At 36.7% G+C, this 15,928-nt stretch overlaps 1 protein-coding gene across 4 annotated transcripts in view; it reads left to right on the top strand.

Annotated features, from left to right (window-relative positions):
• CDH8 (cadherin 8) overlaps positions 1–15,928 on the top strand; it is a 390,315-nt gene that overhangs the window by 215,440 nt on the left and 158,947 nt on the right. For all 4 annotated transcript variants that reach the window (XM_008977349.5, XM_034940342.3, XM_008977348.5 and 1 more), the window contains exons 5-7: positions 2,060–2,227; positions 6,129–6,316; positions 9,518–9,771. In XM_008977349.5, coding sequence (XP_008975597.3) covers positions 2,060–2,227; positions 6,129–6,316; positions 9,518–9,771 — 610 coding nt within the window. The remainder of the gene's footprint in view (positions 1–2,059; positions 2,228–6,128; positions 6,317–9,517; positions 9,772–15,928) is intronic.

The raw sequence follows: 15,928 nt of genomic DNA, 5'->3' as shown, positions 1-15,928 counted from the left end.
GGAAAACAATGTTTTCAATCTTTTTTACTGAAAATTTGAGCCATAATGAAAACATTCTAGGTCATGAAAATGTGTATTCATAGCAGAGTAGCTATCTTGGTATCTCAACATGCTAATATAATGAGGTTGTTATCTTTGTTGCTGTTTTTTGCTTATCTGTTTGTTTTCTTCTCAAACATGCCTCAGAGTGATCTAAATCTGAATGGTTGATATATTTCTACTTTTATTTCTGTTTTTATTTCTAACTATATAGGTATGACCTATAAGCTATATTATGATGTGATCAAATCCTGAAACAAAGCATTGCATTGAAAAATATCATCGTAGTATTACAAATGTTTCCAAATAAGCAAGGTTATCTAATTCAGTGCTCCCTGAATGGGAAGCCCTATTATTAAAGTTGTGTCAGAGTCTAATAAAGTGTATAAGAACTCACAGTTCTCCCCAGAGCCTGCTCCCTGCGTAGGTGCATTGTATTTCCCTGGTAACTCTTGGGACTCACTTGCTACTCAAAAGATTTAGGGACTTGAACTCCTTGCAGTGCTTTTACAGACAGATGATTTAAATAAACCATATGAATTAAAAAAAAAAAAAAGAATTACAACTTCAGAAGTGGCCAAGGCAATGGCTCAGCTTCAATTTGAATTGAACATGTATGGTGCCCCTGGGTTAGAATTGAAGGGGTTAAATTGTCTTTAATCTGGACATTTTCCTTTTAGCTTGACCAGAAATGTAACACACATCAATTCAATAGAAGTATTCTGGACTAGTCAAAATAAGTTTTATTATGGACACTTAGCAATATGGGGAAGGGGCATCTTATGACAGAGTTAAGTAAAAATGCAGGAAATAAAAAAATGCAGTATTATCATACTAATATATCTGTCAGTTGTTTGACATGGGAAAATATGAAATAACTGCAATATTTATCAATATGAGAATGCCTTAGCCATGTATAGTATATTGTACGATGAAAAATTATGCAACTGTAGGAAGTAATGAGGTGAACTTCTATGCAGTGACAAAAAAGTTTTTCAAAAACATCTCCTGTGAGAAAAAGAAAGTCTCAGAATGCTGCCTACATCATGATCATGTCTGTGGTTAAATGTTTATACACACATTTCTGGGTATGTACATATCATGGCCTTGTAATTTTGCGCCTCAAAATGTCAGCGTTATCTATGAAAAAAATATGTGGAGGTAGAGAGAGAGCTAAATAAGGATTTTTGATTTTCAAAATAAACTTCAGGAGGATCTAAGAAAATTTTGGATCTTTAACAAGAATATTATATTACCAGTGAAACAAACAGACAAACCCACATGAAACGCTGAATATATATCAGAAGAAAAAACATTAAGATTTGAGCAGTGATAATTTTATCGTATTTTGTGTAATTTTATATTTTATACACCTTTTCCTATATCTTCCTATTTTTCTAAACTATTTGCTATTTTTACAAAGAGAAGATGTATCTAAACAATTAAAATATAAATATAGCTGAACAGTAGATTAGAACTTAAGACACTTGACTGTATTAATTCTGATTGGTATTTTATTCATCTGAGTTGATTCTAATGACACATTTATTTATTTCATCTCTCTAATGTGTCTGTGAACTTCAGAATAATTTATCTTTGACCTCAGAGCCTTTAAGCTACGTGTGTATTTACTCCTCCTGTGGGGGAATTGAGATCTGTGATAAATTCGAGAATTCTTTCACTCCCAGGGTTTTCTGGGGTGGACGAGACTGTGTTATGATATACATTATAATTTGGTAGGCAAGGGATGCCATTCAGTTTACTTTCTAATATATATTTTTGCAAGTTCTTTTTATACATTATAAAATATATTTTTGCAAATTATCTGTAAATGTCTATGACCACAGTCTTTCTCATTGATATAACAGGCACACACAAATCAAATGTCAGAAGAACACAGAAAATTATCTGACTAGGGACTTGGTGTATGCTTGTGTGTGTGTGTGCATGTGTGAGATTAACACTTTCATTTTTGAATTAGCTCTCTGACTGAAAGTCATTCTTCCATTTTCCCCCTCAGCTATTATAAAAACTGCCCTTCCCAACATGGACAGAGAAGCCAAGGAGGAGTACCTGGTTGTTATCCAAGCCAAAGATATGGGTGGACACTCTGGTGGCCTGTCTGGGACCACGACACTTACAGTGACTCTTACTGATGTTAATGACAATCCTCCAAAATTTGCACAGAGTAAGTTAATTTCCTGCACTGGATGAGAATCTTGGTATGATGTTTCCATTTGAATTTATATTATAATTTTTAGTGATATTTAAAAACCTGACAGCAACTATTGAGTGGCTTATTATGTGCCAGGTATGGCATGATTTTGGTACTAAACTTATTCCCATTTTACAGATTACAAAACAGTTGATACCATTTCCAAATATCAAGTGTATAGTAAGTAAGAATTAGAACCAGTATGTCTGACTGCAAGTTATGCACTCCTTTCTCTTTTGCCTGCTATTTCTCTTTATGAAAGCTTGAGAGGGTGACGCAAATGAAGCTCAGATATTGCTCTATTATTAGCCCCATTTGTTTTAGAAAGGAAATCAAATCTCTAGTACCCGAGGTAGGGAAGACAAATATGCAGTAGGCTTGCTGCAAAATGTACACTCCTTCTTCCTGCAACTGGGAGGACATCAGTAAGACTCCACTCTTCCCTGCTAAAGCCATACTCTGCCTTGGAAATTTCAACAGCATGCATTCTAGGCAGCCAACATGAAAGAATCAGGGAGACAATAATTATTTGGCAACTTTCTTTACTCTCATCGAACACTTTCTTCTGAGCATTTATTCAAGTAATATGACAGAGACATGATTTGATAAGGCCTTTCTGACATGGGGACTCTTGAATTGAGACATGAAAAAGTGAAAACAATTAGTTGGAACAAGGTGAAGCCATGGGAGGGAGGATGAATAGTGCAGCTAAAAAGGATGTTTAAAAGCCCTGTGTCTACATACTTATTATTATTATTATTATTATTATTATTTTTAAGATGCCACATATAAGTAAGATCAGGCAGGGCTTTTTTTCCTTTGATCTGGCTTATTTCACTTAACATAATATCCTCTAGGTTCATTCATGTTGTTGCAAATGACAGGATCTCCTTTTTAAAGGCTGAATAATATTTCATTGTATAAATATACACCACAACTTCTTTAGCCATTCATCTGTCAGTGGATACTTGGGTGATGTCCATTTCTTTGCTATTCTGAAGAATCCTGGAATGAACATGAAAGTGCAGACATCTTTCCAAGGCAGTGGTTTCTTTTATCAAAACATCACAGTGTACACCTTAAATATAGTCAATAATAAAACAAAAGAAGCTCTGTGGAAGGATGGTGTACAGCCGTGTATGGGAATGGAAATAATTTCACTGCAGCTGGAGCGGAGAGTGCCAGGGGAAAGTGCTGCAGCAAGAGTCTGGAGAGTTAGATTAGACTGAAATTAGCCATACTTGGATTCAAAAGCTGTTTTAAGTACGAGGACCTACGAGGACCTTTATCCTAAGATCATTAGGAGGCCATTTAAAGATTTTAAATTGCAGCTTGAGTGATAGGCTGTGGTTCCAGCGAAATTGGAAAGAAATTAAATCTGGCTTTCCTTCAATGTTTTTTCCTGCTTTGCAGCCAGTTAAAGAGTTATTTGCAATCATTCACATAAAAGGTGATGGTAGCCCTGGCAAGCAAGGGTAGTTGTGTTGGATGCAGAGAAAAGTGTATGAGTGTGATGCATAGTTGAGTTACAGAAGATAAAAGTCTAAGGAAAGATTGCATTTTCAGTTGAGGAAGCTAGATGATAATATTTCTAACATGAAAGATTAGATGCATGCTGGTGCTATTTGTTGGTATAGAAAACATCATAGGAAATCTGTTTTTTAAAGAGTTAAAGGAGGGAAGGTGGGGTGGGGAGAGACAGGGAGAGAGTGACAAAGAGAGAAATGTGTATGGAGCTTGAAAATGACACATTTGAGGTATCTTTGATGATTTATCTGAAGAAATTCCAAGCTAGAAAGGATAGAGGAGATGCATTTTCATTAAGAATTTTAGAATTTTTACATCTGGCAATTCATAAATCAGACAACAATGCAACCCTTTTAAACAAAATTATTGAAATGGAGAACACCATTTCTTCTACTCTTTCCCTCACTTTTTTTGCCTTTGCAGTTGCCATTACAGTGAATACTGCAAGACGCCATATTTCATTATAAGAAAATGATTATTCAATTAAATAGTGGCAGATCAATTTCAAATGTGTGCCTTTTCTTAGAGATAATAACTATTAACTGTGATCACACTGATAGAGATGAGGAGCAGGCACAGAATAGGAATGGTTAAAAGAATGTTCCATTTGCTTGGCTTCCCAAGACTCCCCATGTAGGACTAGCAGCATGGCGCGGCCCCTTGCTGTCTTATTTATTTAATAAGCATACCGAAAGGGATCATCTCAAACCTTACTTGGAATATACAGTTTGTGGAAAATGGAATCATTACACCAATTATGAGAAAACTGGGAGACTTCGCTTGCAGTGAGGATTTTCAGTGCCTACCTTGTGGCAAAACTATTTGGAAAATGTTTCAATCCCCAGTCCTATAACTTCGTGATTCTAAGAGAGATGTTTTTATCCCATTGTTAAGTAAAGGGATGTTAGTGCTAGAAGAAACCTTACTGTTATGTTGAGTATAATGAGCCTTAGTTTATCCAAGGGACTCAGTGGATTTGAGCTCGAATGAGAATTAGGTAATGTTCTCCAGATTTGATTTTTCCTTTTGGGTTTTTAGGTCATTGAATGTTTAATTTTCCCTCGTTGTGGTTGCAAGGAGACTAAAACTTTTTGGTTTTTTGAGTTTGGGTTCCCCAGAAACAGACCCTGAGACAAGAATTTGATTGTAAGTTTAACTTGGAGATGGGACCAATAAATGCCAGTGAAGAAAGGAGAGAGAGAGAGAGAGAAATAGCCAAAAAAAAAAAAAAAAAAAAAAAAAAAAAAGGTGCGTTTTTGAGCCAGTTACTACACTGGGTTACTGGAATACTGGAACTTTATCTTATTGGAGAAACTCTGGACCATTGTAAAGAAGGAAAAGAAAAGAAAAAACTCAAAGTTATCCTGCCACAGAATGGAGAGACCTAGAATTTTATATACTAACTCCTGTGAGTCTTTGAGGGCTGCTTCTGCGGGAGGCATTAATTTTCTGGCATTTTTGGCCTGACATTCAGTGGGCAAAATAGGTTCTAAAGGCCAGAAATAACCCTCAGGCAAAGAAATGCAGGAGTGGCAGTTAGATGTAAGACAGGTGTACACTACAGTAGCAATGGCCGGGGGTTATGACTGGGTCACCAACAGCTTCCTCTACACCAGTGAAAGTGAGTGACAGCAGTATAACAACTAAAGTGACTTGAGTTAAAATGGACTAATGCCACTAATTAGACATACTTTATTGCCCCCATAGAAGAGTGAAGATACACTTGATTGTATTTTGCCTAGGAAGTGTTGAAGGCAGGATTTTTGTCTTTAGAGCAATGAGGACTTTAGCAACAAGAGGAGTGTTTCATGTGTCTGAACAGCTTGCTGCAGGGCACAGCAGAAGTTCAGTAATTGAATTTTATCAAAAATGGTCTAAAAGTCTGTAAATATAAAGGTAAGTTCAAAAGTGACTTCCAGTGTGTTACACATTGCATCTTTCTGTGCTGAAATTAGCTTAATATTTTATGTTGGCAACGACGAATATCCCCATGGGCAGTAAATGTGATTATACAGCAAAAAGGAAACAATATACACATAGATTCCCTAATAGTCTTGATATAACTGCTCCAAATATACACTTGGTAAACATATGGTTGAGTAAGTTTCATATCTCAGAAGAGCCTTGAAAAGGGATCATGCCTTCTTCTGGGAACTGTTTTTCTCTGATTCAGTTAAAAGACTGAACATTCCACAAGGGAAACGGATATTTCTGTCTTTTCTATCACTTTATTGGTAGCATCTATCGGAATGCCCAGAACAAAGGAGGTGCCCAAAAGATATTTGCCATATGAGTGAATGAATGGTTGGAATTTGTGTGACTCTCATTGTTTCTCCTCTTTTTAAAGGCCTGTATCACTTCTCAGTACCGGAAGATGTGGTTCTTGGCACTGCAATAGGAAGGGTGAAGGCCAATGATCAGGATATTGGTGAAAATGCACAGTCATCATATGATATCATCGATGGAGATGGAACAGCACTTTTTGAAATCACTTCTGATGCCCAGGCCCAGGATGGCATTATAAGGCTAAGAAAAGTAAGCTAAGGGAGCTTTTGTTCATCTTCAAAATATCTTGTTGAAACTTGAATTTTAAAGTTGAGGGACTTGTGTGGAGTTCCTGGCAGAATTGCACAGCTGGTAGGTGTTTAGCTTTGAGCAGTAAGACAAGATAACTAGTACAGTCCTTTTGGCAACTCTTATCTCTTGGGCCCCCTTCACGTTTCTGCTAAAGGTCTAGTAAGCAGCTACCATAATAGTGCTTGTCCTCCAACTTACCTATTACCCATAACCACAGGAATTTACTGACTTCTTGTACAGGGCACTTCAATTATGTGGGGAAGTCAATACCCTGTGAAGGCAGCCCTCAACCAAAGGGGGAGAAAAATTGGTGGACAGTTACTATTGTTTGAAGAAACTATTCTGAGTCATATTGTTTAAGATTGTAAAAGGATTCTCAGTAAGAACAGGCCTCAGTTGCCCACAGAGGTGACAAGTTCAGTGGCTTTTGGTCTTTCTGTATATAACTCTCCACATGTTTGAACTCTTGCTTCCTGAAATATCTTCCCCAAATACACTGAAGCTTCCCAAGTCCTTATTGAAGGCTGTACATTCATGGAAACTAAAAAAAAAAAAAAAAAAAAAAAAAAAACAAAACCAAACAGGCAGAACATTCAGGTTCAGTTATCCTGGCTTTCTCTAGTGCCTGAAGGACAGGGCCAACCCTGCAACCATTGTATACTCCAAACTATGGCTCAGAGGTTTGAGCATTATGGGAAATGAATCTCATCGTTCCCTTGCTTCTGGATAGGGAGGTACCATTGAAAAAAGAAAGATCTCCATAACAAGTACAAATAATGTAGGAAAATTTGAGGCTGCTTTTGTTAGCAATCTCTTGTTTTTATGGTAGATGTAAACAATTCTGTACAGCATTTTCCATTTATAGTTCTCATCATAATACCTACACTCATAAGAAATGTGTAGAACATAGTTCATTCTTTATAGTCACAAAACACTTGCAAGGAAAATACTCTTTGATCCTCATCCTGATTATTTTCTTCAATATTGTTCTTCAAACCTTTGTCATCAAGTAGATCAAACTAGTTTTTAAATGGATTAGCTTGTTCTCAAATAAGGTAGTTGGTGGACCACACTATTGGGAGTCAATAATTTTTTTCACTTTCTTCATCAGCATTATGTAGATATGACTGTAAGGTCATATCTGAATCTCCATCATGTTACACGAGACATATTTCCAATGGTCTTGCTCTAAAAATCGCCTCCACTGAAGAGATCTTAACACTGGAGACCTAAAGTTTTCTGGATATTCTTTTTTATAAAACATATTTTTAAAAATCAATTTTGAAAAAGATGTCTACATTTATTTTAACTCTCTGTTGAGCAATGCTATCTTTCTACCAAAATCCTGGTTGAGTTTAGCATTAAGAACTACAAAACATTTAAAAAGCCATGTTTGAAATAAAGTAGAGTACAATATTTTAGTCAATTATTGAATAACCCAGAGCCACATTTTCCTTGACTAATGATTCCGAATGTCATTTTTATTGTTATTATTCCCATTTTTTTTGCCATAAAGTGCTGTTGTAAACTGAAACAATTAGCCATTTACTTTATTTTTATTTGCTGTTATTCATAAACTTGGAAGCATATACTATACACCTTGACACCAAGTAAAATGTGTATTTTACCCTAGAGAACAGTGCAAAGGAGTTGTATTTCTACAATTTATAGGCCCTCTTTTTTGTCCAATAAAATTCTTGGGACACCAGAATGTGTCTGGGTTCATTGTTGTTATCTTGAGCTGGAATTAAGCAGAACATAATCTGTTATACTTAACGATGTTTGCGAAGAATTTGAAATTGCAAAATTGTTACAGTAAAGGTGATTGGCAAATTGTGAATATGCTGATGTTGCATGATCTATTCATGGATGCATGTGCCTAGTAATTTTAGAATAGATAGTAAAGTGAGTGCCTGCCTGGTTTACTAGAAAATATTGAAAAAAAAAAAAAGGAGCCAAGTCCCATTAGATCAGAATTTAAATGTAAAAACCAACACAATAGTTTGAAATAAGAATATATAATTAAGCTTGTACTGGAATTCTGAAAGAGTTCACTGGTGCCAGTTTGTCTTCTAGTTTATTTTTAAAAATCTTCATTGCCTATTTAAAGTTCTATTTCTTATGAGAAATTTGTAATGCAGATGTATACTGTCTCTTTGAACCTTGACAGACTTGCATTCTTGAAATCTGAAGTATTATGAGTTGCCAAAAATTGGGCTATAAAGGTGCTAATGCACGTGGGCTTCTGGCTTACTGAAGGCGAATTCTTTTTACCTAGCTTTACTTACCTAGGTCATTGACCAAAGTCTCTCAGAGTTTTAGGGAATGAAGTATTAGTATGTCAGAAATATTGTCAGTAATGGTGCAATGAGGTAATTTCAAATTGCTTTTAAGTGGTTTGTGGGGGCACAATTAGATTCAGTTATCTATTTATACCGCTCACATAATTTCTTCTTCTAAATATAAACACAAGTACATACATATGTATCGGTGCACATATTTCTTTACATGCCCACCTGCCTCATAGCATAAATTCATAATAGAGAGTCTCTAAGAATGTCCTAAAAAATAATAAACCTCATTTTAACCACATGATCAGTAGAGTAGCAATGCTTTAAAGTGAAATCAAAAAATACTCTTTGTGGGGATTAGTGCTAAATTATGCTTTATAATGTCTCCTTGGACTAAACAATGATTATTTCTAGTTCTTTACATTTCACACTCTGTTGCAGAAATGATAAAATATTCTTCCCAGATAGAGATTGTGTTCGATGTCGCCTTATCTCCCACCAGCAGAGGCCCGATTAAGTGGCTGATTAGTATGCAGGGCATGCTGTCACTAGTAAAATTTTATTATGACTCTGAAGTGAAATTTTGATGGCACAATTCATGACTGTGAATATTTTGTGAATTCCAAGTGAAATGAGCAAAACAAAACAAAACAATAGGAGATTAGATTCACTGAGCTTATATAACAAACAGATATAAATAAATGCCCATAAAATTTACAGGTTGAATCTGGGGGACTGGAGAGTGATCCCATTAAGGCTCACAAATGGGTTTAAATGCACGTAACTTTCATCCATCAGCATTATACTAATTTGTTCTTGCTGCTGTGGTCATTAGTGAGAAGCATTTATCTTTGTCATTTCTTAACAGCCTCTGGACTTTGAGACCAAAAAATCCTATACGCTAAAGGTAGAGGCAGCCAATGTCCATATTGACCCACGTTTCAGTGGCAGGGGGCCCTTTAAAGACACGGCGACAGTCAAAATCGTGGTGGAAGATGCTGATGAGCCTCCGGTCTTCTCTTCACCGACTTACCTACTTGAAGTTCATGAAAATGCTGCTCTAAACTCCGTGATTGGGCAAGTGACTGCTCGTGACCCTGATATCACTTCCAGTCCTATAAGGTATTTTTCTTTTAAAAGGAATACTGGCTACTGCAAATGACAAGCAGATCAGTGAAAAATGCCTTTGCATGTACCTTCTGTGGGGCTGTCCTTGGGACTATGCTCACATGACCAAATAATGTTGGTTGGCACATACTGTGTGTGTGTGTGTGTGTGTGGTGTGTACACGCACACGTGTGCCTACTAAGTGCTACATAGAGCCCAGAGCCAGGAACAATAAGATGAATACAGCTATTCCAGCTCTTAGAGAGCTCTATGAAATGCAAAGTTGCAAATGTTTGCAATACATTTGGGTGGATCTTGTTATTTTTATGTTTTTGTTTGTTAGTGCTTTTTTTGTTTGTTTGTTTAGCTTTGGGGAAGGATTGCTAGTTTGTCCTCTGTCTCTTTTGACAGTTATGGTGAATTATATATTAGAACTTAGAGGCACGAGACCACAGTGTCAATGCATTAAGAGGCTCCTATTTTATTTCTGCATTTGGTGTTTGGCTTTGAAATGATCTTTTTATCACTTCTTGGACATTTCTGATAGGTCAGCATATCTGGTTTGGTGTCTCCTAGATAAAAATCTTTCTCTGCCATTTCAAAAATACCCTCTGTTTATAGTTTTTCTGCTCAAAATTCTTCCCCAGGATGCGAAATAATTCTTTATTAAAGCTTTTCTGTCTTTTTTAGAAATGAAGCTGCATTCGATTTTTTTTTCTGTTGTACTGTACACATCTTTTTTCTTTTTCCAGTCACCTAAATGACAGTACAGGTTCTCCAGCTAAATAGCTTTCTCCCGAAAGCACACTGAAAATCTATAACTTCTATGCTGGTCTCCAAGGGTGAAGTGTTGGCTAATGATGTGTTTTGAGTGTGGATTTCACATATTGTGTTCCAAATATTTGTTGCAAAATCAAGGAGATAGAGAGTAAGAAGTAGATGGAGGAATACAATTTTAAAGAATTGTCCAGCTGATTTCTGAGTTTGATGTCAGCTCATACCAAACCCTTTCAATTTATAAGTCACAAATAACTAGGGCAGACCTGCTTCCAATTACTTCATTTGGGGAAACCCTGGTAAAGTGAGTTATCTGTAGGTTTATTTATTCGATTTTTTAAAAAACGTATTAAATTCCTGTTACTCACAAGGGTGCTGAGACTATGAGGCTGAGATTAAAACCTTGCAGGACAGTCAGCACCCCAAATAAGTTGAATTCATACAAAAATTATTTACAGACCCAGAAGAGCACTTTTTGTTTTTAAGTACAAATCATTTTTAAATTCAGAATAACAAATAAGACTACAGCCAATAAGTATGCAAAGAAGACTCTTCCTGCAGAAGAGTCTAACCTCTAAGAAGATGAAACTACCTGGGGATTTGAGAAATGGTCCATTGGCCATTCTCAGTTCTAAAGAAATTTCACAAACTATAGACATACGCAAAAAATAAGGGTATTTGGCTAAGAAAATTATATCTATTAATGGGCCAATGTTGAATGCAATGGGAGGAATATCCAAAAAAAAAATTTACATTGGCATTAATTTCCGGAAAATATAGTGAAATTATGCAATGGCTTTATGCTGGAATGCTGACATTAATGGGGACAATGATATTTGTTGAGTGGATGAATCTGCCCTGTTCCTGTGTTTCTCAATTTCCTCTGAAAGGAACTCAAAAAGGAGTAGTTGCCACATCCTTTACATCTCCAAGCAGGAGACAGAATGTGAAGGGAGGAAATGAGATTGGTTCAACTGAGACACCAATCAGAGGACCGGTTTTAGTGCTTGATTTGACAAGGTTTCTACTCTTGTCAGCCAGGAGCATGTAAGGGCTCCGGAGTCTGCCAAGCCAAGGGTCCTTAGGGAAAATAAGGGTTCAGATATCAGCACAATAATATAAGCTCCCAACGTGGACTACATGGTACCAGTGGGAATGGACTGGCTGTGCAGAGACACGATCTTAATCATCTAGAGATGAGGCTTGAGGAACTTTCATGGCCTGGTAAAAGTAGCATCTTATTGGCAGAACTAGCTATAAATCCAGGTTCATAGTTGTCCACATATGGTTGCACATTTTATAATCTATTTATTTTACTGATGTAAAAACGGAGATTTACTGATACTAATTCCAGTTCACAGGGAATTAAGCGAAGATTCTCATTGTAGTTGCTAGTTATTATTATTGCTATTGCTACTTTTATTACTGTTACTGGCAGGAAAGTTTGTGTAGAGGAAGCTTGAGGCTGTTTAGAAATAACTATCCAGCTTAGAAGCATTTCATTTTCAGGAAAGCTAAAGGGGATTTGAGACTGTTTTTACCAGGAAGAGATGGACAGATAAAGCACTATTTGATGACACAGGCATATCTGTGCTTCTGATAGATGTCAGGCAAGTGCTAGTTCCTCAGCATCTATGGTTCTACCCAAAGAAGGGACGAATGCTGTTTCAAAGTATTTACAGCAGCCTTTGACGTGTCATTCAGAAGGGGGAGCCCACACATTTTTGATTAAACCTGGCTTGGCTCCATGGGATGAGAACTTAAGAATCACAAACCATATTTTTCAACATCTGTTCTGCACTTCTACAGTCCTCTGCCCCCACCTCCACCCCAGTTGGATCATGGAGAGCAGCTTCCCTCTCTCTATGCACAATTGGTTAATTTCAGAAGAAAATTAAATTTCCTGACTAGCCAGAGCAATGCATAGTTCCTTATGAGTCTAGCAGACAGATTTAGAGCCATTTAACCTTTTTAGACAGAACCAGAGGATATGGATATTCAGGGAATTACTGGGTAACACATAGCTATGCATTATTTTCTCTTTAGGACCGTTGTATTTTATACACTGACAAGAATGTATCCATCTTTTAGGATAATGTTTAATTTGCTATCCAGCAAGAAATAGGCATTTATCCCAGCATCTGCCATGCTAAAACATACAGTTATCTGTTGGTTGGTTGGCTTCTCACGCGGTTCAATTTCTTTTTAGAGCACATTGTCAAGCTAGAAATATCATGTATTTTTGACTTCTTATACCTACTACTATATCTCTATCTGTATGTATTTGTCTGTATCTTCCTTTCCGGGGGAAAATGAAAAGTGACATAGAGAAAAATCCGTAATCTTACCCTCTCACTTGCAGGAACATTAATTAGTTCCTTGCTACTTTCTGCAATACTATGTCTTTCACTAATGTAAAATCGAGTTCTGTAAATTATTTAAAATATGACATATTTTGAATTTAGGGAGACTAAGGTTGAAATCATATCACTACTACTTCCCAGTCGGAGAACTAGTCTCTGGAATTCTCTGAGATTCAGTTTTCTCCTCTGTATGGGATAATATCATCTTTCTCGCAGTGTTAATGAGATGATTAAGTGACAATATTGAATAAAATATGTGGTAGCTAGTAGTGTTACCAGTTAATAAAAGGTAAGCCACCATCAATTTCACATCTTAAATGCAAATTAAGAACCTAAAACTTATTTTAGTAGAGATTCATTTAGGTGGCTGTGTGCAGAATTGTGTGTTTTTTCTTTGATAGCTATATGCTAAATAGTCTAATTGATCTCATTTAGTCTTATTTTCTCCTGCTACTGCTACGGATGTTGTTACTAGTGAGTGCTTGGTATATATCAGGACCTGTGCAACATATAATTGTTTCATTCTCTAACACTTCTAGTATATATATGTGGGGTCATTATGTTGCAGCTAAAGCTGGGTTCTTATCACATAACAAGGAAAATTTAGGTACGCAGACACATTCAAGGGTGAGTAGGACAGGATTTTATTGGGCAAAAAGGGAAAAAAAAACCAGCAAAGCAAGATAAGAGTCATGCTAACAGGCTCCCCACCTCACAGATTGAATCCTCCCGGCTAGGACACGGAACTGGAGACCAGGCTTTTCCCCCTGCCCGTGGCTCCACCCTGTTCCCCCAGTGCGCATGTAGACATGCTCAGACACAGCCCTGGGCCAGTTCCCTCATCTGCACAAGAGCATCTGATGTAAACACTTGTGGGGCAGGCCGGAGGTTCTCCAAGGGCCTTTTATCAGCTTAGGCATTTGGCTGTCTCGGTTATACCCATTTAAGAGATGTGAAACCTGAGGATTAAAGAACTAACTTGCCCAGTACCACACAAATAGTTAGAAGTGGAACTGGGGTGTGCACTTGGGTCTTATGATGGTGCCATGCCTATCCCCAGTCCTTTCTTTTCCTTGTGATCTCTGTAACTCGTCAACTGGGCCTATAAGCTTTAGGATGACTGAGTAGGACCAATTATAATGGAAATAATTGACTATTCATTCTCTAAATGACCTCACTGAATATCAGGAAAGAAGAAAAATAAACCAAATCTGTGGAATTAACCAGAGTATAAATGCTGTGATCTTTGCTCATCTGCCTAGCCACCTGGTATGGGTTTGTTATTATTGGCTGTGAACCAGATTGTGATGGGCAAGGTAAAGGAGAAAACAATGTTATTTTTATTTGATGAATCCGACACCATACTAAGCTCCTATTATGTATTATCTCACGTAATTCTTACAAATGACACCAAGAAATACTTAGTATGATTTCAGTTTTATAAAGAAGGAAACTTAAAAAGGATAAGCTTCCTGTACTTAGTGATATAGCACGTAAACGCAGGACGAGAGGTTAAATCCAAGTTTCTGCTTATCATTGGCCACTATACCTCTGCACGCTCTTCTAGATTATGGATTCTTGAAAGTGGAATACGATGATGACAGTGGTGTTTATTGAGCCCATACTTCGTGACAGACACTCTGAAAAGTTGTTATATGCAGCAAATTATTTATATTTAAGGTAAACATTCCTAGCCCAGAACAGATATTAGAAATAAGTCAGTTCTTTCATGTAAATCTGCTGTGGCCCATTTTTTTTTCCTTTCATAAACTTATTTCGAGTGTGTATTGGGGGTCACCATGGCTTTGAGATGGTATGTGATTCTTTCTAAGGAAATAACTTTCTATTGTTTCCCAAGCATTCACCTCGAATAAGGCTGCATGAGCTGCTTAAGTTAAAAGTGGAAATGATGGCCATTCAGCAGGCAGAGTAGGAGGTCAACAGAAGATCATTGTGGCCACAGTGCTGTGTTGTCCTAATTCCTCTCTTGAATATAAATACCCACTCAACACAGAAGCATTGCATTTTTTTTTTTTCCTACTGGTATTCTGGCATTTTTATAATTCACCTGAGTTACCAGGGTGGCTGTTCATCAGCAATTCTCCTGAAAGCAGTCTTTAGATTCATGATATCTAAGGATGCTAAAGTGAAAATATTTCATACTGTAGAAAACTTGGAATTAATTTAGATAGTAGATGGTGTATTGATTGATTCCCTCAGTCTTGCAATAACTCTCAATTTCGGTAAGGAGCATGTTTGTGTGTGTGTGTGTGTTTGTGGTGTGTTTGTGTGTGTAAAGAGCACTTAATAAGAGATCCACTATCTTATAAGATTTATAAGTGCACAATATAGTATTATTAACAATAGGTGCAACTTGTACAGCACATCTTTAGAACTTATTCATTTTGCATAGCTAAAACTTTATGCCTGTTGATTAGCAATGCCCCATTTTCTTTTTCCCCAGTCCCTGGCAACCGCAATCCTCTCTGATTCTTTGGATTTGACTATTTTGGATACCTCATAAAAGCGGAATCATGCAGTATTTGTCCTTTCGTGACTGGATTATATCTCTTAGTAGAATGTCCTTAACATTCATTCATGTTGCGTATTGCAGGATCTCCTTGTTTTTAAAGGAGAAACACATTGAATAGTGTTTCAATGTCTCTCTATACCACATTTTCTTTATCCATTCATCAATGAACGTTTAGGTTGTTTTCCCATTTTGGCTATTGTAAATACTGTGAACATAGGAGTGCTAATATCTTTTTAATATCTTGATTTCAATTCTTTGGGATAAATACTCAGAAGTGAGATTTCTGAATCATATAGTGATTCTGTTTTTAAGTTTTTGAGGAACCTCCATACTGTTTTCCATAACAGCTCCACCATTTTGCATTCCCACCAACAGCGTATAAGAACCTAGTATTTTTAAATAATTAAAACTTGTTTCATTTAATTATTGCACTCTCATGGCCAAATAAAAATTTGATTGTCCCCAATTTGAAAACAGCACATCGTCCAACACTGTTTCG

Source organism: Pan paniscus, chromosome 18 (assembly GCF_029289425.2).
Source record: "Pan paniscus chromosome 18, NHGRI_mPanPan1-v2.0_pri, whole genome shotgun sequence".
Classification (NCBI taxonomy): domain Eukaryota; kingdom Metazoa; phylum Chordata; class Mammalia; order Primates; family Hominidae; genus Pan; species Pan paniscus.
This window is presented reverse-complemented; position numbering and strand designations above follow the sequence as displayed.